This window comes from Hibiscus syriacus, unplaced genomic scaffold (assembly GCF_006381635.1).
Source record: "Hibiscus syriacus cultivar Baekdansim isolate YM2019G1 unplaced genomic scaffold, ASM638163v2 tig00112383_pilon, whole genome shotgun sequence".
Classification (NCBI taxonomy): domain Eukaryota; kingdom Viridiplantae; phylum Streptophyta; class Magnoliopsida; order Malvales; family Malvaceae; genus Hibiscus; species Hibiscus syriacus.
Genome location: NW_024063319.1, coordinates 3,080,343 through 3,108,271, shown reverse-complemented (window position 1 = coordinate 3,108,271; position 27,929 = coordinate 3,080,343). Strand labels below are relative to the sequence as shown.

General features: G+C 37.5%; 1 protein-coding gene across 3 annotated transcripts in view; it reads left to right on the top strand.

Annotated features, from left to right (window-relative positions):
• Positions 1 to 207: 207 nt before the first annotated feature.
• Positions 208 to 27,929, top strand: part of LOC120178932 (THO complex subunit 2-like) — a 63,195-nt gene continuing 35,473 nt past the window's right edge. For 2 of the 3 annotated variants that reach the window (XM_039184690.1, XM_039184691.1), the window contains exons 1-19: positions 210 to 549; positions 636 to 761; positions 1,470 to 1,511; positions 3,527 to 3,586; positions 3,788 to 3,850; positions 4,132 to 4,212; positions 8,745 to 8,816; positions 8,893 to 8,940; positions 9,063 to 9,131; positions 9,230 to 9,363; positions 9,808 to 9,883; positions 10,190 to 10,383; positions 17,028 to 17,108; positions 17,321 to 17,531; positions 17,631 to 17,873; positions 17,963 to 18,043; positions 18,133 to 18,252; positions 18,339 to 18,398; positions 18,961 to 19,088. In XM_039184690.1, the coding sequence (XP_039040621.1) occupies positions 415 to 549; positions 636 to 761; positions 1,470 to 1,511; positions 3,527 to 3,586; positions 3,788 to 3,850; positions 4,132 to 4,212; positions 8,745 to 8,816; positions 8,893 to 8,940; positions 9,063 to 9,131; positions 9,230 to 9,363; positions 9,808 to 9,883; positions 10,190 to 10,383; positions 17,028 to 17,108; positions 17,321 to 17,531; positions 17,631 to 17,873; positions 17,963 to 18,043; positions 18,133 to 18,252; positions 18,339 to 18,398; positions 18,961 to 19,088 (2,024 nt within the window). In that variant the 5' untranslated portion in view covers positions 210 to 414. Of the gene's footprint in view, positions 550 to 635; positions 762 to 1,469; positions 1,512 to 3,526; positions 3,587 to 3,787; positions 3,851 to 4,131; positions 4,213 to 8,744; positions 8,817 to 8,892; positions 8,941 to 9,062; positions 9,132 to 9,229; positions 9,364 to 9,807; positions 9,884 to 10,189; positions 10,384 to 17,027; positions 17,109 to 17,320; positions 17,532 to 17,630; positions 17,874 to 17,962; positions 18,044 to 18,132; positions 18,253 to 18,338; positions 18,399 to 18,960; positions 19,089 to 27,929 lie in introns of all 3 variants that reach the window. The other variant, XM_039184692.1, reaches the window with a different exon arrangement.

Genomic DNA, 27,929 nt, shown 5'->3' with positions numbered 1-27,929 from the left:
ACCGTAAATAATTTACGCGCTTGGTGTATTGGGCCAAGAAAACCCAGATTAAACACTAAACTAGTAGTTCGGGCTCAACCTAAAAATATTTCGATCTAGATTGTGGATCGGACCGAGAAATGGAGATTCGGTCCAGAAAAACGAAATACTAAACCGGAAGAATCAGTATCATCTTGGAAATCCATTCCCCAAATCTCAAAACAGATGATTTTGATTTGAATTCTTTGATTTTCCTTTCTCCTCTTTCTCACATCCCCCCACGGAAAGCCCATTTAATTGCAACCCAGCCACTCCCCAATCCCCCCTCTTTCTCTCTGCGATCTGAAACCCTTCCCCTTCTTTCATTCTCTTTAGGGTTTGCATAACTTTTTTTTTGGGAAGCAAAAATAAAAAACAGAACAGAAAAAAAAAAGAATGTCTCTCCCTCCTATAGAGTGTAAATACATAACAGAGGAAATCCTTCGCGAGTGCAAAAATGGAAACTCAAACTTCTCATTCTCTTCACCCGTTCCCATGCTTCGCTGTCTCTACGAGCTCTGCTGGACCATGGTATTTCTTTTTTCTTTTTGTATAAATTTTTCTTGCTTTGTTTGTTCTTTTAGTTGAAAATTTTGTTGTTGCCGTTTAATTATCAGGTGCGCGGGGAGTTGCCGTTCCAGAAGTGTAAAGCGGTCTTGGATGCGGTGGAGTTTACGGAGAGAGTATCGGAGGATGAGTTGGCCTCCTGCTTTGCTGATATCGTCACCCAAATGGCTCAAGACGTGAGTTATTTTTTCTCTCTTTAGCTGGCGTTATACTGAAGCATGTGTAATAAGCAGGTAGAAATAGAAAAGAAAAATAAAGTTGGACGCTTGTTTTTGTTCTATTTAGCAAATGGAACGAAAGAGTTCTTTTTTATCCAGCTTGGTACATTGTTGAAATCCTTTTGATACTATTTGTAAGCATGTTTAGAATGATGGGTCAGTTATACTGTAATTCATACTAACCCATTCCGAAATCAAGTTTTTTTTTTTTATTTTTTTTATTTTTTTGAGTAAAATCCAACTAGTTTGCAAGTACAAGTGTCTTGTTTACACCCCTAGTTGGATGAGGCTCCCAACCTGGGACATAGAGACTGAGATTGAGTTCTGGGTTGTTCCAATGCTGTTGTTATTAATAGGTGTTGAGAGGAAGCAGGGGATAGAGGAAGGGATAAAGAATGAGAGAGAGTGAGGTGGAGTTCTGGATTTTGTTAGTCCTTCGAGTGTGGTTTTATTCTTATCTAGACTTCAGTTTTTATAAGTTGGGCCGGTCAGGCAGTTTTTTTACTGTTTTGTGTCCAACTTCATCTTTATGATCTGCAATGATGTTTTTGTTGATTCACTTTATACCTCATTTTATTGGACTTATTATAAACAACCAATTTATTTATATTGAATGTATTGCTTGACATGATTGATTGTAGCTTATGAGTTTCTTCTTATTTGCAGTTTACAATGGCCGGTGAACACCACATTCATTTGATAAAATTGGTCAGTATATAGTCTAAAATGCATATATGTATTTGTATGCAATTTGCTTATGTTTATTAATCCTTTTTTTTTCTGTTTCTCTTTACATTTGAATGTCATTAATGTTGTACTTCTTGATTTCATTGAAAATTATGTTTCTTGAATACAGTCATATAGGAGCTCTAATAGGAACTCTTTATAGTAAATACCTTTTTGATATATTGAAAATTTAGGCGAATAATTTAATCTTAAATGAATGCTTAATGCTGCAAGCTCTTCAGTTACTTAGTGTTATATAAGTGAGCAATAACCAATAAATAGGTTCTTCCAGAACTACTGTAGTGATTGATGGAACTTATTAAGGTTCCTATTTGATCCATATCCTATAAAAAGCATACACCTAAAAGGTTTAAATTTACCTGCATTGTAGAAAGGGTCATAACATGTTTTGCATGATTTTTCAATTCCCAAAAGATGTTGCAATTGAAGCTGCCAGCCTAGAAAAGGTTTCACTCTTGAAGAGTGCCAAAGGTGTTGAGAATTCGAGTAACAAATTTGGTGAGGGTGATCTAATTAAAAGCGGGTCTATCGGTGTTGGGTTAGGATTGCCTCCATCCCTTTATTCAGATTCAGGGTTTCATTCAACGGAGGTTTTGGATCATTCAGACGTAAATATTGTGGAGCATCTAGTTGATAAATCATTTGACCCTTCTGATGGAGTCAGCCCCCGGGCCTCGAAAGATGTTATTGTGATGGGTCTCTTTCCTTCTAATGGTCTGCCCGGTGATGCAATACAATTACAGGAAGATACCTCATCAATGTCCCCTTTTTCTGGGAAATTAAGTAGAAATTGTGTGGTGAAGAAAGGCAAGCAAAAGAAATGAGTTTTGAATAAAGTTGCAAGGACATATTGATTGTTGGGAAGGAAGTTTGGTTTTGTTCCATTGAAGATTTCTTTAGGAACTGAATTCATTTTGGTGGCATTGGATCGTGATGGTTCGTTTAGGGGAGTTCTTTTCAGAGGCAGATGAATTCGTTTTAAATGGTTGCAGGTGTTGTACTACTGTTTTGTTATGTCCTTAGGTGTTGGGTGGTTTTTCTTTTGCTGGAGGTGTAACTTAGGAATAGGGTGATTGTCTCTGGGGCTTCGTGGTTAAGGATGTGAGAGTTTTAGGTGATTCTGGTTTTTTGTACTGGTATCTATACCTGCATGAGGGTATTCTGTGTTTTCAAATGTACTGGGTGTTTTATTTAATGAAATATAAGGTACTCTTTTCTTCATTCCAATGTTCGTTAACTTACTTGTTAGTATGTGAACGAATACGAAGAAAGTTTTTAATGAGACCTCCAATTTTTATATAAAAAAAAATACTTGATTCTTATTAGTTATTATGTATTCTGTCTGATGAGGATGTGAGAAGCATGAAACTTATCATGGCAATGATTTTATTCTTCATACGAGGTTCTTTCACCTTTTGCTTAATTAAGTGAAGAATTAGTTGTTAGGGATTTAAATACTTGTGAAAGTTGACTTTGATGATATATCCATTGAATTAGGATAGATTTCGAAACTTAACTGAACCAAGACTAGGATATTGTAGAGTGAACTTTGATGTAGAATTGAATAAGAAAATAATGACTCTAATAGTTGAATGATTGATATGGCAGAAAAAAGTAGGCGAGTTGCCTATTTCTGTGTAAGAATTACTTTAAATATTTAAATTAAAAATATTAACTTTCAAATAACTTGGGACTTGTAAGGTGAAAATTTAAGGCAACCAATAAAATTTATTTTGAATTTATTATTAGGACCTCTGTGAACTACTTGAATCTCATATGAGTGAAGGAAATGATTTTTCTTTAATTTTTATCATATCTTATTGAATTCTAATAGTATTTTATTGTTTCACGTTCATATATTTGTTTCATTTATGATCTACAATCGAACATGTTTCCCATTTCATAAGACCTTTGTGATTGTTCATGAAGAGAAACTTCCTATTGCTTATTGCTGGGTTTATGGTCTTTTGTTGTAGGCAAAGTGGCTGCTGGAGTCTTCGTTGGTTCCACTGAGGCTTTTCCAGGAGCGTTGCGAAGTAATATTCTCTCTCTCTCTCTCTCTCTATATATATATATATATATATACACACACACACACATGTTATGTTGTTGGTCATTTGGCCACATGTTTATTTCTTGATATAAGACCTTTGGGTTTCTTTGAATGGGTAGATCTCTGTTGACATTTTAACTTTATAGTAATGCAAAAATACCTTAATTTTCTTGTTACATTCCAGGAAGAGTTCTTATCGGAGGCGGAGATGATCAAGATAAAGGCTTCAGATTTGAAGGTTAAAGAGGTAAGCAAATTTAATGATATGTACATAATATCTATTGATGTAGGGTTAATTTTCTGGTTTGATGTTGAATATTTCAACTATTGACTCATAACAAGTTTGGAAATACAGATTGTTTAGCTATGTGGATTGTATGTTTTGCTCCCAAGAGCTAGTCTAGGAGTCGTGTATCTTGGCTTGCTTAACTGATTAAATCATATTCTTGCATCAGTATATGTGACGAAGTCATGTGGTTGAGGTAATACTGACATTTCTCATTTGATTTTTTTCTGTGTTGATTCCAGGTCAGAGTAAATACGCGGCTTCTTTACCAGCAAACAAAATTTAACCTTCTTCGAGAAGAGAGTGAGGGCTATGCTAAGCTGGTAGGACAACAATTTGATAAGATTTTTGGAATATTTATTTTTCTTATGTATTGCCTTTGGTTATATTTTCTTGAAGATGTGGGTTCATTAATGTTTATAGCCCGTCTGTGGAAGAAGAGAAGGCCAGTTTCTTTGAAGAATTGGGACAGTTTTTAAATGGGTGCAGTTTGCCTTTATGTGTGGGAGGGGATTTCAATGCTTACTTAACAGAGGAGGAGAAGGATGGCAGGTCTCAAAACAGAAATTCAATGGAAATTTTCAATCTGTTCATTCAGCAAACGGGGATGATTGACTTACCTTTAATAGGGGGGAATTATACATGGAGCAGTAATCGGGATTGCCCCACTGTTATTAGGCTGGATAGGTTTCTGGTTAATGTTAGCTTCCTTTCTAAGTTTTTTGATATTACCCAATCGCTGTTGACAAAGTCCATTTCTGATCATAATGCTATTATTTTGGAGAGTGGGGAAGACAATTGGGGCAAGAGGCCGTTTAGGCTGTTTAGCTATTTGATGACTGAGGACGGCTTCCAAGAGAAAGTTGCAGAGTCTATTAATGAGTTCAAGAGGGTCAGAAAAAAAGCAGGAATTCTGAGCATTCTTAGAAATACTAAGTTTGCTATAAAGACTTGGTCTGGAAATAGGAATCAGTTTCCTAGTAAACAGATTTTTGCTATTGAAGACAAGATCCATCACCTAGAAAACTCTTTTCAGAAGAATCGAGTTTCAGGAGTTATTGATAGTTCATCAGAGCTGAAGTTACTGAGGGATGAGCTTTGGAGACTTTACAGAATTGAGGAGCAAATATGGTTTCAAAATTCAAGAGAGAAGTGGGTTAAAGATGGTGATCGGAATACTAAATTTTTTCACACTTGTGCTTCCATTAGGAGGAGGAGGAACGCTCTAAATGCTATTTGTGTTGATGGGGTTATTATCAGGGACCCGGTCCGGTTAAAGTCTGCTGTCAAAGAGCATTTTTTCAAAGCTTTCAATAGCCGCACTACCTTGGAAGTGGAGGATATTAATTTAAATTTCTCAAGAATTTCAATGGAGCAGAGTCTTATGCTAGAAAAGGAGTTTACGGAAGGTGAAATTTTTGAAACCTTGAATTCGTGTGATAGTAACAAAGCTCCGGGTCCGGATGGGCTGAGTATGGGTTTTTTCAAAAAACTTTGGTTTTCATTGAAAGCTGATATTATGAATTTTTTCAATAACTTTTACTTGGGAAAGGATTGGGAGCATGGCATTAATCATTCGTTCATAACTCTAATTCCTAAGGGCTCTAATATTGGGGGTCTAGATGATTTCAGACCAATTAGCCTAGTAGGTGGGATGTACAAGATTCTTTCCAAGTGCCTTTCGAGAAGGTTGAGGTGTTGCATGGATGATGTTGTTAGTGATTCACAATTTGCCTTCACTCAGGGTAGACAAATATTGGATTGTTCTTTCATCGCTAATGAAGGTATTGATTTGTGGAGGAAGAAAGGATTGAAGGGTTGTGTGTTGAAGGTGGATTTCAAGAAGGCCTACGATACGGTAGATTGGGATATTTTATTTAAAGTTATGGTTAGAATGGGATTCCGATTAAAATGGTGTGGCTGGATTCGGAAATGTGTGTCAACTGCCTCGGTTTCAATGCTAGTTAATGGGGTTCCTACGGATGAATTTCCTATGGCTAGAGGTCTTAGACAAGGGTGCTCCTTGTCACCTTTGCTGTTTAATTTCATTGGCGAGTTACTTAATCTACTGATTCGGAAAGCAGTATCTTCGGGCCTGTTCAGTGGTTTGATTGTTGGCAAGGATGATACAGCTCTTAATTTGTCACATTTGCAATTCGCAGATGATCTCATTATCTTCTGTATGGCTTCGAAGACAGATTCTAAATGTCAAGAGGGTCTTAAGGGTCTTTGAAGTCATTTCAGGACTGCAATTAAACCTCACTAAGTGTAGATTATTTGGGATTAATATCAGTGAGGAAGAGGTGTTGCAGTGGGCTAATACTATTGGTTGTGTAGTGGGACATTTTCCTTCGGAATATTTGGGATTACCGCTTGGTGCTAAGAGAAATTCTATAGCGTTGTGGGATCCGATAGTGCAGAAATTTAACAAGAAGTTAGCCAGCTGGAAGGCGAGGACTCTGTCTGTGGCAGGAAGATTAGTGTTATTAAAGGCTGTTTTATGCTCATTACCTACCTATTTCATGTCCCTGTTTAAAATACCCTCTTCCGTGATTGTTAAGCTAAATTCCATTATGGCCAGTTTTCTATGGGGAGGAGGGGCAGAGGTTAAAAAAATCCATTGGATAAACTGGTCGACAGTATGTTCTGCAAAAAGTGCGGGTGGTCTAGGAGTTCTAGATCTTAATTACATGAATAGAGCACTCCTAAGAAAGTGGTCTTGGAGGTTTGCGAATGATGGAGGGTCAGTGTGGAAAAAGGTTATTTGCAGTAAGTATAATCTGGACCCTAGCTTGTTGATTTTCAAGGAAAAACTACCTGCTTTTTCTTCTTGGATTTGGAAATCGATAGTCAATAATCATTTCAAAGAAGACCAGTTCGGAGCTAAATTTCGAAGTCTGTTAGATGTTCGAGTAGGCAGTGGGGACAGAATCAGTTTCTGGTCTGATAATTGGGCGACTGTTTCCCCTCTTAAAGAGGTCTTCCCCAGATTATTTGTTCTGTCTGTAAATAAAAATGGGAAGTTAAAAGAGTTTGGTGAGTTCAAGTCCTCAGTTTGGTGTTGGCATGTTCAATTGAGAAGGAGTTTGAGTGACTGGGAACTGGTTCAATTCTGCGATCTGATGACCTTAATTCACAATATACCTCTGTCCAAGGATCTGTCTAATGGGTGGGTTTGGAGAGGAAATGGGGATGGGATCTATTCTGTTAAGACCAGTGTCAAAGCTTGCAGTCCTGTGTTGTCAGTTGATTCTTTTTGGATGAAATTCATTTGGAGGGGTTTGGTGCCTCCCAGAGTGGAGGTCTTTTTGTGGCAGGTTGTGCATCATAGACTGCCAGTAAAACAGGAACTACAAAGGAGAGGAGTTTCAGCTGTTATAGATGTGTCATGTCCCCTTTGTAAAAAAGAGGTTGAATCCTCTTTGCATTTATTTTTTACTTGCCTTGTGGCATGGGCATTGTGGATGAAATTTTTGAAATTGTGGGGTGTTAGTTCGGTTTTGTAGGCCAATGCTCAAAGTTTTCTGATAGCATGGGAGCATTTGGTCCCTAATTCTAGAATTTGGTCATATATTCCGGGTGTGGTGCTATGGACTATATGGAAATATAGGAATGACATTGTGTTTGATGGGGGTAGGCTCGATCAGATCGATCTGTTTTTTATGGCAAGATGTAGGCTGGCGACCTGGTTCATAACGAATACCAAGGATGTCTCTATTCTAAAAGACTCTCTCATCTCTGATCCTACTATTGGGGATTATTGCTCTAAGTCAAGGTGTTCGATCATTGAAATTGTGTCTTGGTTTCCTCCTCCAAAGGGTTTTATTAAACTTAATGTGGATGCAGCAGTGACTGGTGATTGGAGGAAGAGTGGTGTTGGGGGAATTCTTAGAGATGAGGATGGCTCGGTGATGGGCTCTTTTCAAGAGCCTTCTGGTCCAGGTCCTCCGGCGCTGATTGAGTTGTTGGCAGTTAAGAGGGGCCTAATTTTTTTTGAGCCGTTTCATCAGCAGATGAAGGAACGTTTATTGATTGAATCTGACAGTAAACTTGCAGTAGAGTGGGTCAAGAATTTTGATCTTTGTCCCGGTGTATACTCTAATCTAGTAAAAGATATTGTTACTAAGTTAAGGGAGTTGAATGGTATTATTAGATGGGTTGCTAGGTCAGCCAATGTTGAGGCTGATAGTTTAGCCAAAGCTGGTATTGGCTAGTTTTACATTTGTGATTTGTTTTTGTAGTCTTTGGGGTGGATTATGTAAAGGGAGTGTTTATGTGTTGTTAAACATTATGTATATTGTGGTTTTTAATGAATCCTAAGGCATTCTTTTCCTCCTTCCGCTGATTGAGAAACACTTAGTGTTCCATTAATCATGAAGGGGGTTTTTAACGAGGCCTACATTCCTATCAAAAAAAAAAGATGTGGGTATGAAAATTTTTCAACGGCTTATCAGTTGATCTGTCACTGCCTATTACTAAATTTGTGGTGTGGCATGTTTTATTCTCTGACCTGTTTACTTGGAGGCCCTCTTATACCTATAGGAATTTTGATTATTTTTCCTAGCATTTTGATGGTTTTTTTAAATTACGGTGTGGTTGGAGTCAACATATCAGGTAGACCATGGCGACTTACATTTGGCATATAAAGAGAAATGCTTATACAGGAACTTGAATTGCTTTTAAAAGAACCAAATTAGTTCAGATAGGTGACTGAGGATCAACTTTGTAGTTTTCATAAGATTTTTATTAGGCTTGGATTTGGACAGTTGGATATCTAGCTTGGATTAGTGCTAGAGGCCCATGTCGTTACTTTAGAAGTTTTTGCACTGGGAATCATTTTTGTGCGCATCTGTAGGTTACTCTCCTTTGCCGAGGTTCTGAAGATTCAACTCAAAATTCGTCAACAGCTAGGATAGGCATAATCAAGGTTTGACTTGTCTCTATTTACTATTTCTTTAATTTTAATTGTGGCTTGCATTTTGTAATTGGTGTAATTTCTGCAGTCATTAATTGGGCATTTTGATCTGGACCCGAACCGTGTTTTTAACATTGTAAGTTTCTTTCCCCGATCACTGATGACAATCTTATTCCAATCTTGATTATTCATCCTATTTTGCCGTAAATTAATTCTGTTGAATGAATTTGTTAAGACAATAATTTGCTGATTCATTAGGTGTTGGAGTGTTATGAATTGCAGCCAGATAATAATGCTTTTTTGCAATTGATTCCCATATTTCCAAAGGTAAACATCACACAGTTCTAACTGTGACGAATGATAATTTATGTTATCCTGGATATCAAGAACCTTTGAGTTGCTTATTTATTAATGATTTCCTGCAGTCTCACGCTTCACAAATTCTCGGTTTTAAGTTCCAATACTATCAGCGCTTGGAAGTAAATACGCCTACCCCATTTGGGCTCTATAGGCTTACAGCAATTCTAGTGAAGGAAGATTTTATTGATCTTGATAGCATGTGAGTTATATAAGATCCACTGTCTAATCTGATGATTCCTTTTGTTCTAAGTTGTTTTGAACAATCTATAGGCTAATCTAATATTTCATTTTCAGAGCTGTATGTATTAAAGGAACATGTTTTTCTTGCAATGGATCAAATTGCTATTGTTTTTCTTGCGATGGATCCAATTGCTATTGTTTTAGTTATCATTTTTTCTTTTGATTTTCCATGTCTTTAAGCGGGAAATTGTTTTATTAAAGGCTTACATGCAATGTATAATGTGTTAACATTGGAAATTTGAAACTGATCTCATGTGATGTGACTTGTTCCATGTATTTTCGTTCTTTTTTTTTAATTTTACATTTTAACAATTTACGTTTCCCTATTGATGGCTTATATAGACATTTCAATTTGCTGTTCTTATCTACAATTTTTCTAGCTTGTCTTTATTCATCTGTGCAGCTATGCTCATTTACTTCCAAAGGATGATGAGGCATTTGAGCATTATAATGGTTTCTCTGCAAAACGACTTGATGAGGTAGTTTTATTGTGTTGTCCTCCTTTTCCCCTTCAATGATGATTATTGCAATTTTATGCACAGAATTTCTTGCCTGTATAAAAGAGTGGTATTTCCTTTTCTTCTAATTTTTTTATCCAAGTCACTCTCATAATGTTCACTATTATTTGTTGAGGCATTGATAGCTGATAATTCTCGTTTCCCCTGCCCCCTTCAGAGATTGGTGAACACCAATAAATTGTGATTAGAGCTGTATAAGTATCCTTCAAATATTAATAACATGTTTCATCCTGTAATTCACATATGATTACACCTTAATTTCTGCAGGCTAACAAAATTGGAAAAATAAATCTTGCTGCCACTGGTAAAGATCTCATGGAGGATGAAAAGCAAGGAGATGTAAAGATAGACCTTTTTGTTGCTTTAGATATGGAAAATGAGGTTGTTGATGAAAGATCGTCAAAGCTTGAAAATAGTCAGACTTTAGGCTTGTTGACCGGCTTTCTTTCTGTAGATGATTGGTAAGCTTGATTGTAGTTCACAATTTTTTTAGGTGGCTATTGTATTCTTTTCAGTGTCCGTCTGTTCCTAGCCCCTCTCCCTCTAACACTTAACTGATTATTTTGTTCTTGTAAGATTAAGACACGTCTTTACTGATTTCATTATTCAAGCATTAAAATACTGAAAAGGTGAGGCTGTTAAGATGAGTGAGAGAGTTAGAGACGTAGAGAGAGAATTTGAAAGGCAAGGTTTCTTTCGAGATAGTATGGTCAGTGTTCGTTGATAATCTAAGTAAAAAAGTGTCTCGTCGAGAGTTAAGGGAGTTCTTCTCAAAGCAGGGTCCGATTATTAGAGTGTTTATTCCTAGAGAAACTAGGAATCCAAAATACAAATTTCCACTTTCGCTTTTGTTCATTTTGATAATGAGGAAAGTCTTTGAAGAGCTATCTATAATCTGAATGGCTCTATGGTTGATGGCTGGAGAATCAAAGTTAGTGCTGCAAGGTTTAAAGAAGCTCGGGCGAGGCCAGGAGGGCAGATCAATTCGTTGGCGATGACTTCAAATATGATCTCTGTTGATCCATCAGGGTCAAATCAGAAAGTTGTTTTTAACAGGAGTGTCAGGGATGGAAGATCTTACAAGGATGCCTTATTGTCTAAAAGACTGAAGAATTATGTATCGGACCAGAAGGTAAAAGCAAATGAAGAATTCAATAGGAGGAAAGGGTTGAAAAATTCTTGGGAAATGTACATTCCCTTAGAGAGTTCCAGCTGGGTGAAGAGGTCTTTAACGGGAATCATTAAACATTCTTTTGAGTTAGAATCAGTCCAGAAGGCTCTATTGCTTGCAGGCTTTGAAGTCCAGATTGGCAGCTGGGGTTATGTCTGGAACTCTTGTGTTCTGACTTTCAAGTCGAATGCCCTTTCGATGTCCCTGAGGTGATATCTATTGATTCTTATGGAAGATCTTTTAAAGTTAAGATTAAGCTGGGTTCAGTGCTTGATTACTCCTAAGTGTTTCCTTGCAAGTCGCCGACAGGTAGTTCCGATGCAAGTCCAATTGGTGATAAGTTCTCTGAACAGGATGAAGATAAGTGTATGTCAGGTAATAAGGAAGTTGGGTCCTTGGTGGGCACGTGGCTTCAGCAAACACAAGATAGTGGGCGGAATATAGGTGGCGGGGAATATTCTGGGGAAAAGTCCTTCACGAAACACAACATGAATGGGCTGTCAGGAAAGTTGGAAACTGATTTAAATAATAACAGGGAGTATGCGGGTATTGGGCTGCGAGAGGTAGTGGCTCACACTTCTTCAGCCCAAACTGTTTCTAATTGGGAATCCAGTTCCCCTGTTTCTAATTCTAGTCCTGGGCCTGCTGTTAAAAGTATGGGGGATGGGCTAGATAACTCTAATAAGTTCCGGACTTCTTTAGAGTCTTATGAGGAGGAAAGAGGCTTACTAGATGAAAAGGAAATTGTGGGCACCCAGGAAGTTGATGGTTATGGAACAGGTAAGGAGGTTAATGGTAAGTTGTTACAGGAGGAGAGTGGAAACTGCAAGGAGAGTCTTAATCGCTGGAAACTGGGTTTTCCGATTTCAGCTGGTTTATCAATTAAATGTATTGGTTGAAAGAGGAGCAGTGGTCGCTATTTAAGAGTATACAGAAGATCAAGAGGTAGAAGAATTTGGCTAAGATCGAGGAAGGAGGATTCTAAAAGTTGCTGTCAGGTTATTTTGAATAAAGATCATAATGATTCTGAAGGTACTATTCAGCTGATTTCTTCAGAAATCAGGGGAACTGAACAAGATGTTGATGTCTCTTGTTCTGTTAATGATCAGAATACATTGTTGGTTCCTTTATCTTGTAATAATCATTATGAGGATCGGACTTCAATCTTACTTTCTGCTTCACAGATATGTAGGAATTACAGAAGGGAAATGAGAGTTTTAACCAGGGAAGCTGTGGACCTGATTAATATTTATACTGTCTTTTCTCAGTTTTCGAAATTGGAGGAAGCCATGGCAACTTGGGAAGTCTGTCAGTTGCTAGGAATTTCTTTCAAGGAGGGGAAGAAGACTTTCATTGAAAAAATTATTAGTCTTGAGTATGGCTCGGAGGTTGTTAGGGAAGGTTGATCTCTAAGGGAAGGTTGATTTCTCGGGGAAGATTAAGGGGGATTATTTTGGTTTTTCTATGATGAAGTTAAAGTTATCTATTGTGACATGGAATGTCAGAGGTTTAGGTAGAAAAGAGAAGCAAAGGGTTGTGCAGAGATTAGTGTATAATCACTGCTCTCATTTTCTGTGGTTGCAGGAAACTAAATTGAAGAAAATTTAGAAAACTTTTATTAGGTGTGGTTTAAACAACTTGCAAGGGTTTATTGAGTCCCCTTCGGTTGGTGCTTCAGGGGGTTTACTAAGTTGCTGGAATGACAATATTTTTGAGATGGAAAATCAGTTTATTTCCAGTAGATTCATAGCTATTACTGGGAGGTTTCGTGCCAATAATTTCAGATGTAGGTTCATCAATGTCTATGGTCCTTCTGTGGAGGAGGAGAAAGGAGGCTTCTTTGAAGAGTTAGGCATGTTCATTGGAGGCCACAGTGATCCTATTTGTGTTGGAAGAGACCTAAATGTTTATCTTCATGAGGTCGAGAAGATGGGTAGAGCCCAAAATAGGAATCCAGTAGAGATTTTCAGTCAATTTCTACTCATCACAGGTTTAATTGATCTGCCAGAGTGGGGGTCGGTTTACTTGGTGTAATAACCAAGATTCACCAACCTATGTTAGACTGGACAGATTTTTGGTTGATAGCCAGTTCTTGGTTGCATTTCCAGATTTAATTCAATCTCTACTGCCCAAGTCTGTGTCTGACCATAATGCAATATTTATTGAAAATAGTGGGGTTAATTGGGGTAAGAAACCTTTTAAACTTTTTAATTATCTGATGGATGAAGTTGGATTCGAGGATGTGGTCAGCTTCTCAATTCGAGATTGTAAGAAAAACCAGAGGAATGCTAGAATTTTCAGCATTCTGAAAAATACCAAAATGGCAATAAAAAATTGGGCAGGGAGGAGAGACAAGTTTCCAGGGGATATGATTTCAGATCTTGAATCGAAGATTCAAAAGCTAGAGGTGGATGTTCATCAGAGACTAATTGGTTACAATTCTGAGATAGCACATGAGTTGAAGGTGTTAAGATCAGAATTGTGGAGACTGTATAAGATAGAGGAGCAGATTTGGTTCCAGAACTCAAGATCGAAGTGGGTAGAAGATGGTGACAGAAACACAAGATTTTTTCACACGTGCTTCAGTTAGGAGGAAAAGAAATGCCTTGAATGCTCTACTTGTCAATGGCAACTTTGTTCATGACCCGAATGTTATTAAATCAACAGTCAGAGATCATTTTTTCAAGGCTTTCAATGATCAATTTACCCTTCAAGTGGAAGACATTGGGCTGGATTTTTCTAGTATTTCACTCGAATAGAGTTTGAGATTAGAGAAAGAATTTACTGAGGAGGAAATTTGGGAGTCTATTGAGTCTTGAAATGGGAATAAAGCTCCTGGACCAGACGGTCTAAATATGAGATTTTTTAAAAGATTTTGGAATATGCTGAAGGGAGATGTTATGAAGTTTTTCAATAATTTCTATTTGGGAAAAGAGTGAGAACATGGTATTAATCATACATTTATTACTCTTATCCCTAAGGTATCTAATAGTGGTGACCTCGACGACTTTAGACCTATTAGCTTAGTTGGTGGATTATATAAGATCCTCTCCAAGTGTCTTTCGAGGAGGTTGAGGAGCTGTATTTCAGAATTAATAAGTCCCACACAATTCGCTTTTATACCAGGTCGTCAAATATTATATTGCTCATTAATAGCCAATGAAGGAATCGACTTTTTGAGGAAAAATGGACTCAAAGGCTGTGTTTTCAAAGCTGATTTCAAGAAAGCTTATGATTCGGTGGATTGGAATATTCTGTTTTTAGTTATGTAGAAAATGGGTTTCGGTTCCAGGTGGGGAGGCTGGATCAAAAAATGTGTTTCCACAGCTTCAGTTTCTGTTATGGTTAATGGAGTCCCTACTGAAGAAATTCCTATTAGAGGGATGTCCTTTATCCCTTTTGCTGTTTAATTTTATTGGTGAACTCCTTAATTTACTGATTTTAGAGGCTGTTTCACAGGGGTTGTTTTATGGATTGGCTATTGGGAGGGATGAGGGGTCTTTTAATCTATCTCACTTACAGTTTGCGAATGATCTCATTATCTTTAGTGGTGCTTCGAATATGCAAATTCTAAATGTGAAAAGGGTGCTTCGAGTGTTCCAAGTTATTTCGGGTTTACAACTCAATATGAAGAAATGCAAGCTGTTTGGTGTGAATTTGAATGATGAGGAAGTGCATGAGTGGGCTAATACTATTGGTTGTTCAGTTAGAAGCTTTCCTTCTGAATATCTAGGGTTTCCTTTGGGGGCTTCTAAGAATTCTGCTGCTATTTGGAATCCTGTGATCAGTAATTTTTCCAAAAAATTAACAGGATGGAAGGCTGCCTCTCTTTCTTTAGAAGGGAGATTGGTCTTGGTTAAGTCGGTTTTATGTTCGCTTCCTATTTATTACTTATCTCTTTTTAAGATACCAACATCGGTTCTTAAAACCCTGAATTCAATGATGTTAAATTTCCTATGGGGTGGGGGAGTTGATAAAAGTAAGATCCATTGGGTTAGCTGGCCGAATATATGTAGATCAAAGATGGAGGGGGGTTTGGGTGTGCTGAATCTGAATTTTATGAATAGAGCACTACTTGAAAAATGGTCTTGGAGGTATGCAAACGAAAGGGGGTCTGTTTGGAGGGATTTTATTTGTTTTAAATATAATTTGGATCCTTCTTTGTTATTGTTTGACAGTAAGACTCCACATAAAGTATCTTGGATTTGGAGATCAGTGGTTGATAACCACTTTAAAGATGACCCTATTAGCTCAAAGGTGAGAATTATGTGCTCCATTTTAGTTGGAGATGGAAAATTTATTCGGTTATGGCAGGACATTTGGGCTTTGGATTATCTACTTTTGCTTATTTTCCTTGGACTTTTTTCCATTTCGATCAACAAAACAGATAAATTATTTGAGTTTGGGGAGTATAGCACTTCCAGCTGGATTTGGGATGTTCAGTTTCATAGGAATTTAAATGACTGGGAGATAGAGTAGTGGGCTAATTTGATGGCTGTCATCTCGGCTTTTGCTCTTACTATTGATAGTTCGGATGGGATGATTTGGAAAGGGTCTGGGGATGGGGTGTTCACTATTAAATCTGCTGTTAATCTATGCTCATCAGGTTCGGATGAGGCCTACTTTTGGAATAAGATTGTTTGGAGGGGTCAGCTGCCACCAAGAGTAGAGTCCTTTATGTGGCAGGCTGTTCTAGGGAGGTTGGCTGTTAAAACAGAACTGGTGAAAAGAGGAATAACAGGAATTTAGAACCTGTTATGCCCACTTTGCATGATGGAAGAAGAGTCCTCCTTAGGGGACGCTTGTTCCATCCATTCTAATATGATTGTGTCTACTATTCCTTGGCATCCTCCTCCTATGGGTTTTGTGAAAATTAATGTTGATGCAGCTACGTCTAAGGATTGGAAGAAGAGCGGTTTAAGAGGAGTTTTAAAAGATTCCTCTGGTTCTACATTAGGGTCTTTCAAGGAGCCTACTGGTCCGGGGCCTCCAACATTTATGGAGTTAAAAGCTATTCAAAAGGGGCTACTATTCTATGCTGATTTTCGAGAAAGGATACAAGACTGGTTGATTATTGAAAGTGATAGCAAGATGGCAGTGGATTGGGTTAAGGGGGTTGAATTCTGTCCTGATGTTTATGCTTATTTGGTTAGAGACATTGTTCACTGGCTTTATGTGTTCGAAAGTGTGGTTAGATGGGTAAACATGACAGCCAATTTAGAGGCTGAAGCCTTAGCTAAAGAAGGAATTGGTTGATTAAATGTTGATGTATATGGGTCACAAGGTTGACTTGTGTTTACCTGCCTGTGTTTAGTGCACTTATAGGGATGTATCTTATGTATATTATTGTTATGTTCAATAAAATCCTAAGGCACTCTTTTCCTCCTTCCGCTGATTAAGGAGCTTACCTACAAGCACCTTTAATCAAGAAGGAGGTTTTTAACGGGGCTTGAAATTCTTATAAAAAAAAGACATGTCTTTACTGCCTTTCAATTTGTTTTTCTTATAACCTTTTTCATGTTCGTTCTGGATGGCATTCTGGCATTTGGCTGAAGTTTTATTCTATTTTCAATTTGTTGCAAGTCAATATTCTGCTTTTCTATAACCAGCAGTGAGCTTAGGTCAGATATTCTCATATTTAATGCCAGGATTCACGCATCACCAGGTCATCCTGTGACAGTTTTGTTGCTAAAAGCTCCGAAAAGTTTACTTTGGCAGTAATTATGTTGTGTGTGTGGACAATATCATAATAGTGTTATTATTCTTGCCAATTGCCCACTGTTTGTTATTTATTTTAAAAAAATTGGAAGTGGCAAAGTGCTTACATAAGCAATAAAGTATAGAAAATTGATGCTGTTTTTGCTTGTCCTCTGTGTGTGAATTTTGTGACTTTTTTTATATTTAAATTTTTACTTAAGATGTTATATTTCTCAGGTACCATGCTCATATTTTGTTTGATCGGCTTTCACCTCTTAATCCGGTAGCACATGTTCAAATCTGTAAAGGGTTATTCAGGTAAATTCTAGGTCCCTTCTTTCTTTATCCTGGATGGCGGCTGGATATATGTTGTAAGAATTTTGTTAGCTGGTTGGATATTTGTCATTTTCTCTGAGTGGTTCTGATTAGACTAGTTCTAATTGTTTAGGCACTTCAGGAAGCTTACATTTCTTTTGTTTCATATTGGTTTTCTATTTGTTTGTAACTATCATATTCATATTCATATTCAGGCTCATTGGAAAGTCAATATCTTCAGCGTATGATGTTGTTCGTCAAACTCATCTCCAAAGCTTTGCATCTACATCGGGTTCTGGTATTGATAACATGGATACAAGAGGTTCAACAGTCAGCAACCCCTTTATTGATCTTCCTAAGGAACTCTTTCAGATGCTGGCTACTGTTGGGCCTCAACTCTATCGTGATACTCTACTGTTGCAGAAGGTATTATTGTAGTGTTTCCAATGTGCTCAGTATCTACTTTCAATTCTATTTTGTTCCTGGAAGGGCATTGGTGATTATATGAACCTTTTTTTTTGGCAGGTGTGTAGAGTATTGAGGAGTTACTTTTTATCTGCCCTTGAGCTCGTAGCTAATGCTGATGGAGCCTTGGATGGGGAAACGGTTGCCAGTGGATATCGAAATCCTCACCTTCACTTGAAGGAGGCAAGGACAAGAGTAGAGGAAACTTTAGGAGCATGTTTACTTCCTTCTTTGCAATTGGTACTTGCAAATCCAGCAGTTGGGCAAGAGATTTGGGAATTAATGAATCTCCTTCCCTATGAGGTTGGCTTTCCATCAGTTATTTCATGCTTCCCTCTGAGAATTTATTAGACATGCTAGACAATATTGCATGATGAACCTCATCTGCTTAGGTGCGATATCGGTTATATGGCGAGTGGGAAAAGGATGATGAGCGGAATCCTACCATATTGGGTGCAAGACAAACTGCTAAGGTAAAGTAGCATATCTTCTGAATGGTGTTCTTATTTCTTGTTGAAGTTTGGTGCCTAAAGATTTGCTTTGATCCTCTGCTTTTCTGTAGCTGGACACTAGAAGGATTTTGAAACGGTTGGCTAAGGAAAATTTGAAGCAGTTAGGTCGGATGGTTGCAAAACTTGCTCATGCTAATCCAATGACTGTACTGCGAACCATTGTTCACCAGGTCTTGTGTTCTTTATCATTGATTATTCTTGAGTTTTATGCATTGTCAAAAATTTACATGGGTCCATTACTCTTTTGAAGTTTCAGATTGAGGCATACAAGGATATGATAACTCCAGTTGTTGATGCATTCAAGTATTTGACACAGGTCTGCATCTATTGTTCCTTTTCCTTGTGGCTTTTCTTCTATTATGTTTCCTATTTTCCTTTTTTCCTTCTTGTTGTCATTAAAGGTGGTGAAAAAGGAGAAAAGAATGGAGAAAGAATTGATTGAAACATTGTAGGAGCAGGGGAGGAGGGAAAGGCGGAAATTCTGTTAGCTACATTTCCCCTTTAAATTGGATTTAATTCATAAATGATCAGTTTCTTTTGATTTAGCCAATGTATAGAAGGAATTTTATCAAAGGTTAGTAGTTAACCTAATTTTAATATGATTATATTGCAATATGAATCCAAGCTTAAATCTAAATCATAGTAATTCAAATGAAAATTAGTTTTGTTTAACCCTAAATTTCTAAATCTAGACTTTATTTAAACATTTCTTTGTTCAAGATTTTGAAACCCAAATTGCAATTTGTAATTCCATATTCAAGTACACAAATCCAAACTTAACTGGACCCAAACTTCGATTGGGATATTCTTTGGTCACCGTGCACCATTTATATAACATTGTTTCTTGATTTTGATTTTAATTCTTTTTTTCCATGCAGCTTGAGTATGACATTTTGGAGTATGTTGTGATTGAGCGACTTGCACAAGGAGGGCGAGATAAACTGAAGGATGACGGCTTGAATTTGTCAGACTGGCTTCAATCTTTGGCATCATTTTGGGGGCACCTGTATGTATAATTATCTCTTTGCAAAAGTCTGCTGTTTTTAATGCAGTTTTCTTTTTGCTAAGATATATTACATTTCATGTCTTCCCGTTAGAGGAATATTCTCTAAATTAATTGCAGACGAGTCTTTTATCATGTGGTTTAAGCCATTTCTGTTGTTGTATTGTCCTCCTGTTTTTTAGTGTCTTCCTTTAAAGGGAATTTCTAGTTGTTTGTAACTGTACCAATTCTTGCCTTGCCTACATTTTTATATATGATCTTTTTGGTGTTTTTGTTGATGAATTTGTTTGAATAACTGAAGTACGGGTTGCTATCTATATAGAATTTAATTATATGTTGAGATGCTTTACTTCAGTTTCCAGGTTTCAGATTGAGCTGGGAAACGCAAGATGACTGGATCTGGGGTTTGGTGGACATTACTGATTTTGACTCCTTTGTTTCTGATGGCTGATAAGTTTCATCATCGTGTCTTGCCAGTTAGTCAAGCATTACTTACGGAGCCACTTAAAATTCTGAAACTGAGGTTTAACTTTGAAGACCATTAGTTCTGGAAAAGATGATATAATTAAATTGTTAGGTTTTCCATTAGTATCTTCTTCAGTTTCAGCGGCAATTGAAATGCAAGCTAATGAGGAAGGCACCCTTTAGAGCATTCAAATGTTAAAATCTGGACCATGAATTATGTTAAAGGAAAGATTCTGTCTTTGAAATATACTGGTATAATGGTTCGTGTTCTCTCCCATTTGTTAGTGATGTTTTGCAAAGTTGTTAAGTGAATGGAAGATGTTGGTGGTTAGAATGCAAAGGAGTTGTTGGTTAGCAATTTGGAGCTTATATTACTGATTAATTGAAAGATCGTCACAAGTTATTTTGTTTATGCGGATAAGGTTTAAGTTTTAGCAGAGATGCTGGTTAAAATTCTACTGCTGCCAAAGTGCAAATTTCCATCTTTTCTGCTAGCATCTAAATGATTAGAAATGGATTTTTGTTTTAACAATCTGGTGTTATGAAGAACCTAGACATAGGTTGGAGCTTACCATAGAATAAGCTGTTTCTTTGGGTTATTTTTTCTAATACCTCTCTCCTTTAAGTTGTTCGTTCTGGTTATTGGTTGGATATGTCCTGTCGGTAGCAGATAGAGTCTTCCCGGGAACTTATGTTGGGTCAAAGTTGATTCTTATTGGAAATTGCAGCAATAATTAGGTTGCAAAAGGGGTTGTTCTTTCGGGGTAGATGTTGATGTGCTTATCAAATGTATAATTGTTCAATGGTTCTAGCTGCACTAATTGTTGTTTTGGATGGCGGTTCATTGGTATTTCATGATTTTTTTTGGGTCCTCATAGTTGTCCAATGCTTAGTATGGCTGTTTTCCTGTCATTCATAAGGTAAATGTTGAATACGGTACACAGCAGATTTTGAGGAAAAGGAAAAACTCCAAAATGTTTTATTAGAAAAAGATAGATCTTAATTTATACACAAAGTTAGAGATAAGTTTCCTAGTAGAAGCAAACTACTTAGAAGTTATCCTTTCTAAGAGTTAGAATTCTATAAAGTTACAAACTAATATACATTATAGTTATATCGTATAACCTACACTCCCCCTCAGGCTTGGGAGTAAATCTTGAAAAGACCCAACTTGGATGTAATCTCATCAATGGTAAGTCTTGGAAGCACTTTGGTGAGAATATCTGCTAACTTTTCCTTTGTTGAGACATAGTTGAGTTTTACCGATCCACCATTTATCTTTTTAGAGATAAAATGTATGTCGATCTCCTTATGCTTCATCCGATCATGATAAACAGTATTCTTTGCAATACTTATTGCAAATTTACTATCACTCTAAAGTTCAAAACACTTGTAACATAATCTCAACTCAGTTAACAATCTTTGTAACCAGATTCCTTCACAAATTCCAAGTGCCATTGCTCTAAACTCTGCTTTTGCACTACTTCGAGATACCACAACCTGTTCTCCAAGTGACCAGATTTCCCTATACAAATGAACAATAATCAGTTGTAGACCTTCTATCAGTTAACTCGCCTGCCCAGCTTGAATCTGAGAAAATCCTTATTGTTCTGTCATCATTATTTCTGAAAATTAACCCATGATCTGGTGTCATTTTCAAGTATCTTAGAATTCTATTCACAACCTCTTAATGTTCTTCCCTTGGATCATTAATATATTGATTCACTATGCTGAGAGGAAATGCGATATTAGGTCTAGTAAGTGATAAATAAATGAGTTTACCTACTAGCCTTTGATAATGTTCTTTGTTCGCTGGACTTCCCAATTCTTCTCTCCTTAGTTTAAGGTTTGCTTCCATAGGATTTTTTGTCGATTTGCATCCCTTCAGTCTAGTTTCAGATAATAGATCAATGATATATTTCATTTGATTTATCACTATCCCTTCTTTTGACCTTGTAACTTCCATCCCTAGAAAATATCATAGAGTACCCAAGTCCTTTGTTTCAAATTCTTTTGCTAGTAGCTTTTTCAGTCTTTCTATTTCCGTAGAATCATTACCTGTTAGAATGATATCATCCACATAGACAATTAAAATTGCCTTTTTGTTGTTTGAGGTTGTTTTGACAAATAAGTTGTGATCCGACTGACATTGCTTGTAACCATCTTGAATGATTACCTTTGTAAATCTGTCGAACCAAGCTCTTGGAGATTGCTTAAGAGAGAGAATGAGTGCGCTAGGTAGATAGAGAATTATAGAAAATTTGAAAAAATCCATTCCTTCCGTTGAGGAATGGACTGTGTTTATTGATAATCTTAGTAAAAAGGTTTCTAGACGTGTGTTAAGGGATTTTTTTAGTCCTTATGGTCAGATTCTGAGAATTTTCATTCAACAATTTTTAGATAAATCTAACTATAAGTCCTCGATGTTTGCCTTTGTCCAATTTGCTGACGAGGAAAGTAGAAAGAAAGCAATCCAGTTTGTGAATGGTAAGTGGTTTGATGGGAAGAGAATTTCTGTTGGGGCTGCTAAGTATCTAAAGGATAAGAGGAGGGAAGAGGATATGGGGAAGAGAATGGTAGAGTTCAAGTTAGGGGGAAGGGATATTTCAAAAACTGGAAGGAAGTTTGAGTCGGGTAGAAGTATGAGAGATGGTAGATCATATAAGGATGTAGTAAATTCTGAATGTAATTTGAGAAGAGAACTGGTGTCAGGGGCTAACTTGGAGGGTGTTAAGAAGAATGCTCATGTTGTGAGGAACATTTGGGAGATGCATATGCCATCAGATAACTCAGAATGGGTGAAGAGATCATTAACAGGGATAATGAAACCTTCCTTTGATCTCGTTTCGTTAAAGGAAGCTTTGGAAATGGAGGGGATTGAAGTTCAGATTGCGAGATGGGGTTACATATGGAATGTGTGCATCATTACATTCAATTCAGTTGAGGAGTTCTCTCATGTATGGATGAATAAGAAGAAAGAGTTGCTCTTGTGCTTAGACTGGTTGGCACCAATATTGAACAAGGATGGAGTTCCGATGGCACTTTGTCAAATAGAGTTGTATGGAGTGCTATTGTTATGTTGGAATGAGTCATTCATGAAAAAACTTTCGGGGAAGTAGGGTGATTTTATTTGTTTTAAGGAGGAATCAGTGACCAGATTGGACCTGTCGTCGGCGTAAGTTTTGCTCAGGGTAGAAAGTCCTTGTGATGTCCCTGAGACGGTAACGATTGGCTCTTATGGAAGATCCTTCAAAGTTAAGATTTTGATGGGTTCTGTTTTGAAAAAACCAGAAGAAGCGGGGAGGAAGACGGTGGAGAAAATTTTCAAAAAAAATGGAACAGTGGTTATGTCGTGTCTAGGGAAGGGGTTGGTAGATGTCCTTCTTTGGAAGCAGATGGGGATGAGTTCTCAGACGATGGTACATTCAAAGTCTTATCTTGGCTGAGTAATGGGCAGAACAGTGGTGTGAATGGAGTTTGTGGGGGACAAGTCCCATCGGGTAAGTCAACAGCAGATAATTCTAATTGTGGGCAGTCAAGTTTCTTGGAAAATAGGACTAACCAGATGGGAAGTCATGTGGGCCTGGGATTGAGGGTTTCAAATGAGCAGGTTGACTTTGGTCAGTCAGAGGATAATGAGGTAGTTGTTTCACCAATTAAAAATCTGATTCCTAATGGGCCTGCTTATAATATAAAATGGGTTGAGAAAAAGTTTATTCTACAACCCAATCCCTTTTCTGAAAATTCCTTGAATGTTGCTGACGAGGGAGAGGCTAGGGTGATTAAGGAGAATACGCAGGGGGAGATAGAAGTGGTTCCAAGTGAACAGGATGTAGAATTGGAGAAAGTTCAGTCTGCTGGCCAGAGGAGTCTGGATGGAGATCATGTATGTAGCTTTCAGACCCACAAATATGCAGAAAGGGATATAATGTTAGATGATCAAGTGGATGGATTAAAGAAGAAGAAAGTTATGGAGGATAAGAAGTGCAGTCATAATGAGGGAAGTGTATCAAGTTAGAGTGTAAGGATCAGGAATTATGAGAATCAAGAGGGAAGTACTTCAAAACTAATGAGGGTGGGTCAAATTATAGCAAAGGAGGATCACCTAGTTCCAGTTAACAATCATGTGAAGTGTAGTTCTCGATCTAAAAGCCTTAAGAATCAGAGGATACTTCCTACCAAAAAGAAGATGAATAAGAGGATATTGAGGATAGCTCCTCATCGCTCAGGGAGTGTGTGCTCAGATAGTGAAGTGGCTATCAGTTTTTATAACAGAGTCTATAGAAGGGTTGTTAGAAGGATGGTCAGGGATTCGGTGGATCAAGATAGGGAGTCATCTCAACCTTTTGTTAAAGCTAGGAACGAAGCTGCTGCTATTAGAGAGATCTGCGATTTGTTGGGAATTACTTTTAAAGGGGGTCAACATCTATTAGAGGAAGAGATATTTAAGATGGAGATGAAGGGGTCTTCACGGGGAGCATGATTGTTTTTGGTTTGTGTTGGTGTACATGACAATTATTTCTAATGTCAGATTAAAATAATAACATGGAACGTTAGGGGTCTTGGAAGAAGAGAAAAAACCAGAGCAGTGGCCAGACTTGTTAATAGAGAGAAGTCGGTTATTCTATTACTACATGAGACAAAGCTGAATGTTTTCCATTCTGGTCTATGGAGGAAGTTAGGGGGTAATTTTTTGAAAGGTGGTAGCTTTAATCCTGCCGAGGGCTCGGCTGGTGGACAGTTATTTATGTGGGATGAGAATATTTTTGAGGTCACAACAAAACATATCCAGAACAGATTCATGGCATTGTCAGGGAAGCTCAAGTTGCTTAACTTTGAGTGTGTTATCATTAATGTATATGGTACATCAGTAGAGGCGGATAAAGAGGAGTTTTTCAGGGAATTGTTGTGCTTTGTTCAAGGTTTAAATCTGCCAGTTTGCATAGGGAGAGATTTTAATGCGTATTTAGATACTGAGGAGAAATGTGGAGTATCTCAAAATTGGCATTGCATGGATTTGTTTAGATCCTTTGTACAACATACTAATCTTATGGATCTTCTGTTAGTTGGAGGAAGATTTACTTGGTGCAACAATAGAGATTCTCCCACTTGGGTAAGGCTTGACAGGTTTATAATTAGCAGTTCTTTCCTTAACAAATTTCCAAAAGTGGTACAGAAAATGCTTCGCAAATCCCTTTCGGATCATAATCCGGTAGTGTTAGCAGAAGAATGCAACAATTAGGGACCGAAGCCTTTTAGATTTTTCAATTACCTGTTAGAGGAAGATGGGTTTGCTGGATTGGTTGAAAAGTCTTTGTCTAACCCTATGATGGACAATGGTAGAAGGGGATTGTTTTATTTACTTCGAGGAACAAAACAACAGATCAAGAAGTGGCCCAATAGGAATTTGAGTGGGATATCTGAAGGGATTTCAAAATTAGAAGGTAAGATAAATGGTTTGGAACTGAAGTTAAAAAACGGTGGAATTTCAATGCAAGAACGGGATATGCTGATAATGTCTAGAAACGAATTGTGGAAGATGCACAGAAGAGGAGAGAGTATTTGGCTACAGAGATCAAGATTGAAGTGGAGCAAGGATGGGATAGGAACACGAGGTTTTCTCACTTAACAACAATGAATAGGAACAGAATAAATTCTATTTCGACATTGAAAGTTGCTGATGAAGAATGTTCAGACCCGGATCAGTTGAAAGCCTTTGTATATGACTATTTTAAGGAGAATTACAATTCTATAGCTACGTTAGAGGTGGAAGAAATCAATTTCAATTTCCTAAAATTAACAGAGGAGCAGAAGAATGGTCTGGAGGTTCAATTTTCAGAACAAGAAGTGTGGGAAGCAGTTTTTCACTCTGACAGTGCCAAAGCTCCGGGTCCAGACGGTTTCACGATGGGCTTTTTTAAGAAATTCTGGCCTTGAAGGATCATCTTATGAAGTTTGTGAATGATTTTCATAGAGGGAGGAGTTGAGAGCATGGGGTCAATCATGCTTTTATTACATTGATTCCCAAGAAACTTAATCCAGAAGGTATTGAAGATTATAGACCAATTAGTTTGGTTGGTACCTTATACAAAATTATTTCCAGAATCTTATCGAAAAGGATGGTTTCAGTTATTAAAGATATTATTAGCCTCTCGCAGTTTGCCTTTATCCCTGGTAGGCAGCTGCTTGATTGTGCTTTTATGGCAAATGAATCCATAGACTTTTGGAGGAAAAAAGGAAGGAAAGGAGTTGTCTTCAAGATTGATTTTCGTAGAGCTTATGACTCAGTCGAATGGCCAATTATATTGAGATTATTGAAGATCATGAATTTTGGGGAGAAATGGATTTCTTGGATTCGGTACTGTATTTCTTCTGCTTCAATTTTAGTTCTCGTTAATGGTTCTCCAACAACAGAATTTCAGGTGGGCAAGGGGTGGAGGCAAGGTTGTAGTTTGTCCCCTTTGTTGTTTAACATAGTTGGGGAACTCTTGAATTTAATGCTGTGTAAGGCTACGAATCTGGGTCTTTTTGAAGGGTTTAGTATCGGTAAGGAGGATAATTCCTTTAATTTGACTCATTTACAATTTGCAAACGATCTAATTTTATTCTGCAGAGATTCTTCAAATCAAATTCTCAATATCAGGAGAGTTTTGAGGGTGTTTAGTCTAATTTCAAGGCTTCACCTTAATTTGTCTAAGAGTAAGCTGTTTAGAGTTAATTTGGAAGAGGACATTGTGAAAGATAGGGCATCAGAAGCAGGTTGCGGCAGGGATTCAAATTGCAGTCGCGGTCGCGTTTTCGGTAGCGTTGCGTTTATCGCGGTCGCGGACGTAACGGAGGCTATTGCGGTCACTGCGGGTGTCGCGGTCACTGCGGGTGTCGCGGACGTGAATATTTTTAAATTCGCACAACTTATTATAAAATATAGTAATTATAATAATAATTGTAGAAAATCACTTTTAATGATTTTTAAAGTATTTTGTAACACTTATAGATTTTTATTAATACATAAACATAATTACCATCATTAATTATTTTTGTATTTACTTATAAATTTCTTAAGAATATTATATTAACTCATAACAAATAAAAAAATAAAAAAATATTGAGTAAATAATAAGATTTAAAATATGAATGTAACAGCTAAGATAATGATCAAATCTACTATCGACACTGTCCTTCGGACCCTCCTTAAATTCCCACATCTAATAGTTCGGCATCAAACCCTTTTCCCACGACATTTACCCAAATTATGTAATAATTAAAACGAGAAGCATCCACATAACAGTTGGTCCGAACTGTTTTGAATTGCAATTGGTCCTTGATTTTCACGAGAAGCATTTGCAACTACAAAATATTTTACACACTCTTTACTATTACCCACTGTTGGATCTTTTCCAAAACATCCTGTGCTAATTCAACGGTTTAAGAAAAGTTAAAAACATGAGAGTTTTATTATGTTTAGGGCATATCCACATAGAAAAAGGGGAACCAAAGAGGAAAGTTGTTTCTGTTCATAGGTTCACGAAGCTTACTCCCTCGCACTTAACAGAGAAGCAGATGAAGCCAACGCCTTCCGGAAGTATCAGCTCCAGCGGTGGTAGTGGTGGTGAAGGGAGTCAAGCTGAACTTACCCGCTTCCGTTCAACGCCAACCACCTGGTTGGAAGCTCTTCTCGAAGAAGACAAAGAGGACCCATTAACGGGGATTAACGGGAAAAACGGTCCGTTATAGCCGCGATCGACCTTTACCCGTTAAATTACGGCCGTTATGGGTGTAATTCCGTTTCACCGTGATTTCGGCTGATATCGGTAACGGGAGCCGCCGATACCGCAATATAACGGTCGTTATACCGTTACACGGCCGTTTTTTGAATCCATGGGTTGCGAGGTGGGTTCTTTTCCTATGACTTATTTTGGTATACCAATAGGTGCAATCAAAAATTCAAAAATATTGTGGGAGCCAGTTCTGCAGAAAGTGCACAGCAGACTAGCAGGTTGGAAAGCTTCCTCTCTATCGATGGTTGGGAGAGTGGTGTTGGTGAAATCAGTGTTGTCTTCTTTACCTATTTTCTACCTTTCTATCTTCAAATTACCGTTGAAGGTAAATCAGAAACTAAACTCTATAATGGCTAGATTTCTTTGGGGTGAAGGACAAGGCAAGAAACGAATCCATTGGATAAATTGGAATATGGTGTGTCAACCTTATGACGAGGGTGGCTTGGGAATCTTGGACTTGAGATTGGTTAACAGAGTTTTGCTAGGGAAATGGGTCTGGAAGTATGCAAATGAGAAAGAAACTCAGTGGAAAAAATTACTGTGTTGCAAACATAATGTCAGCAATCTTTCCTTATCAATATGCAAAGCCGTTTCTCCTATA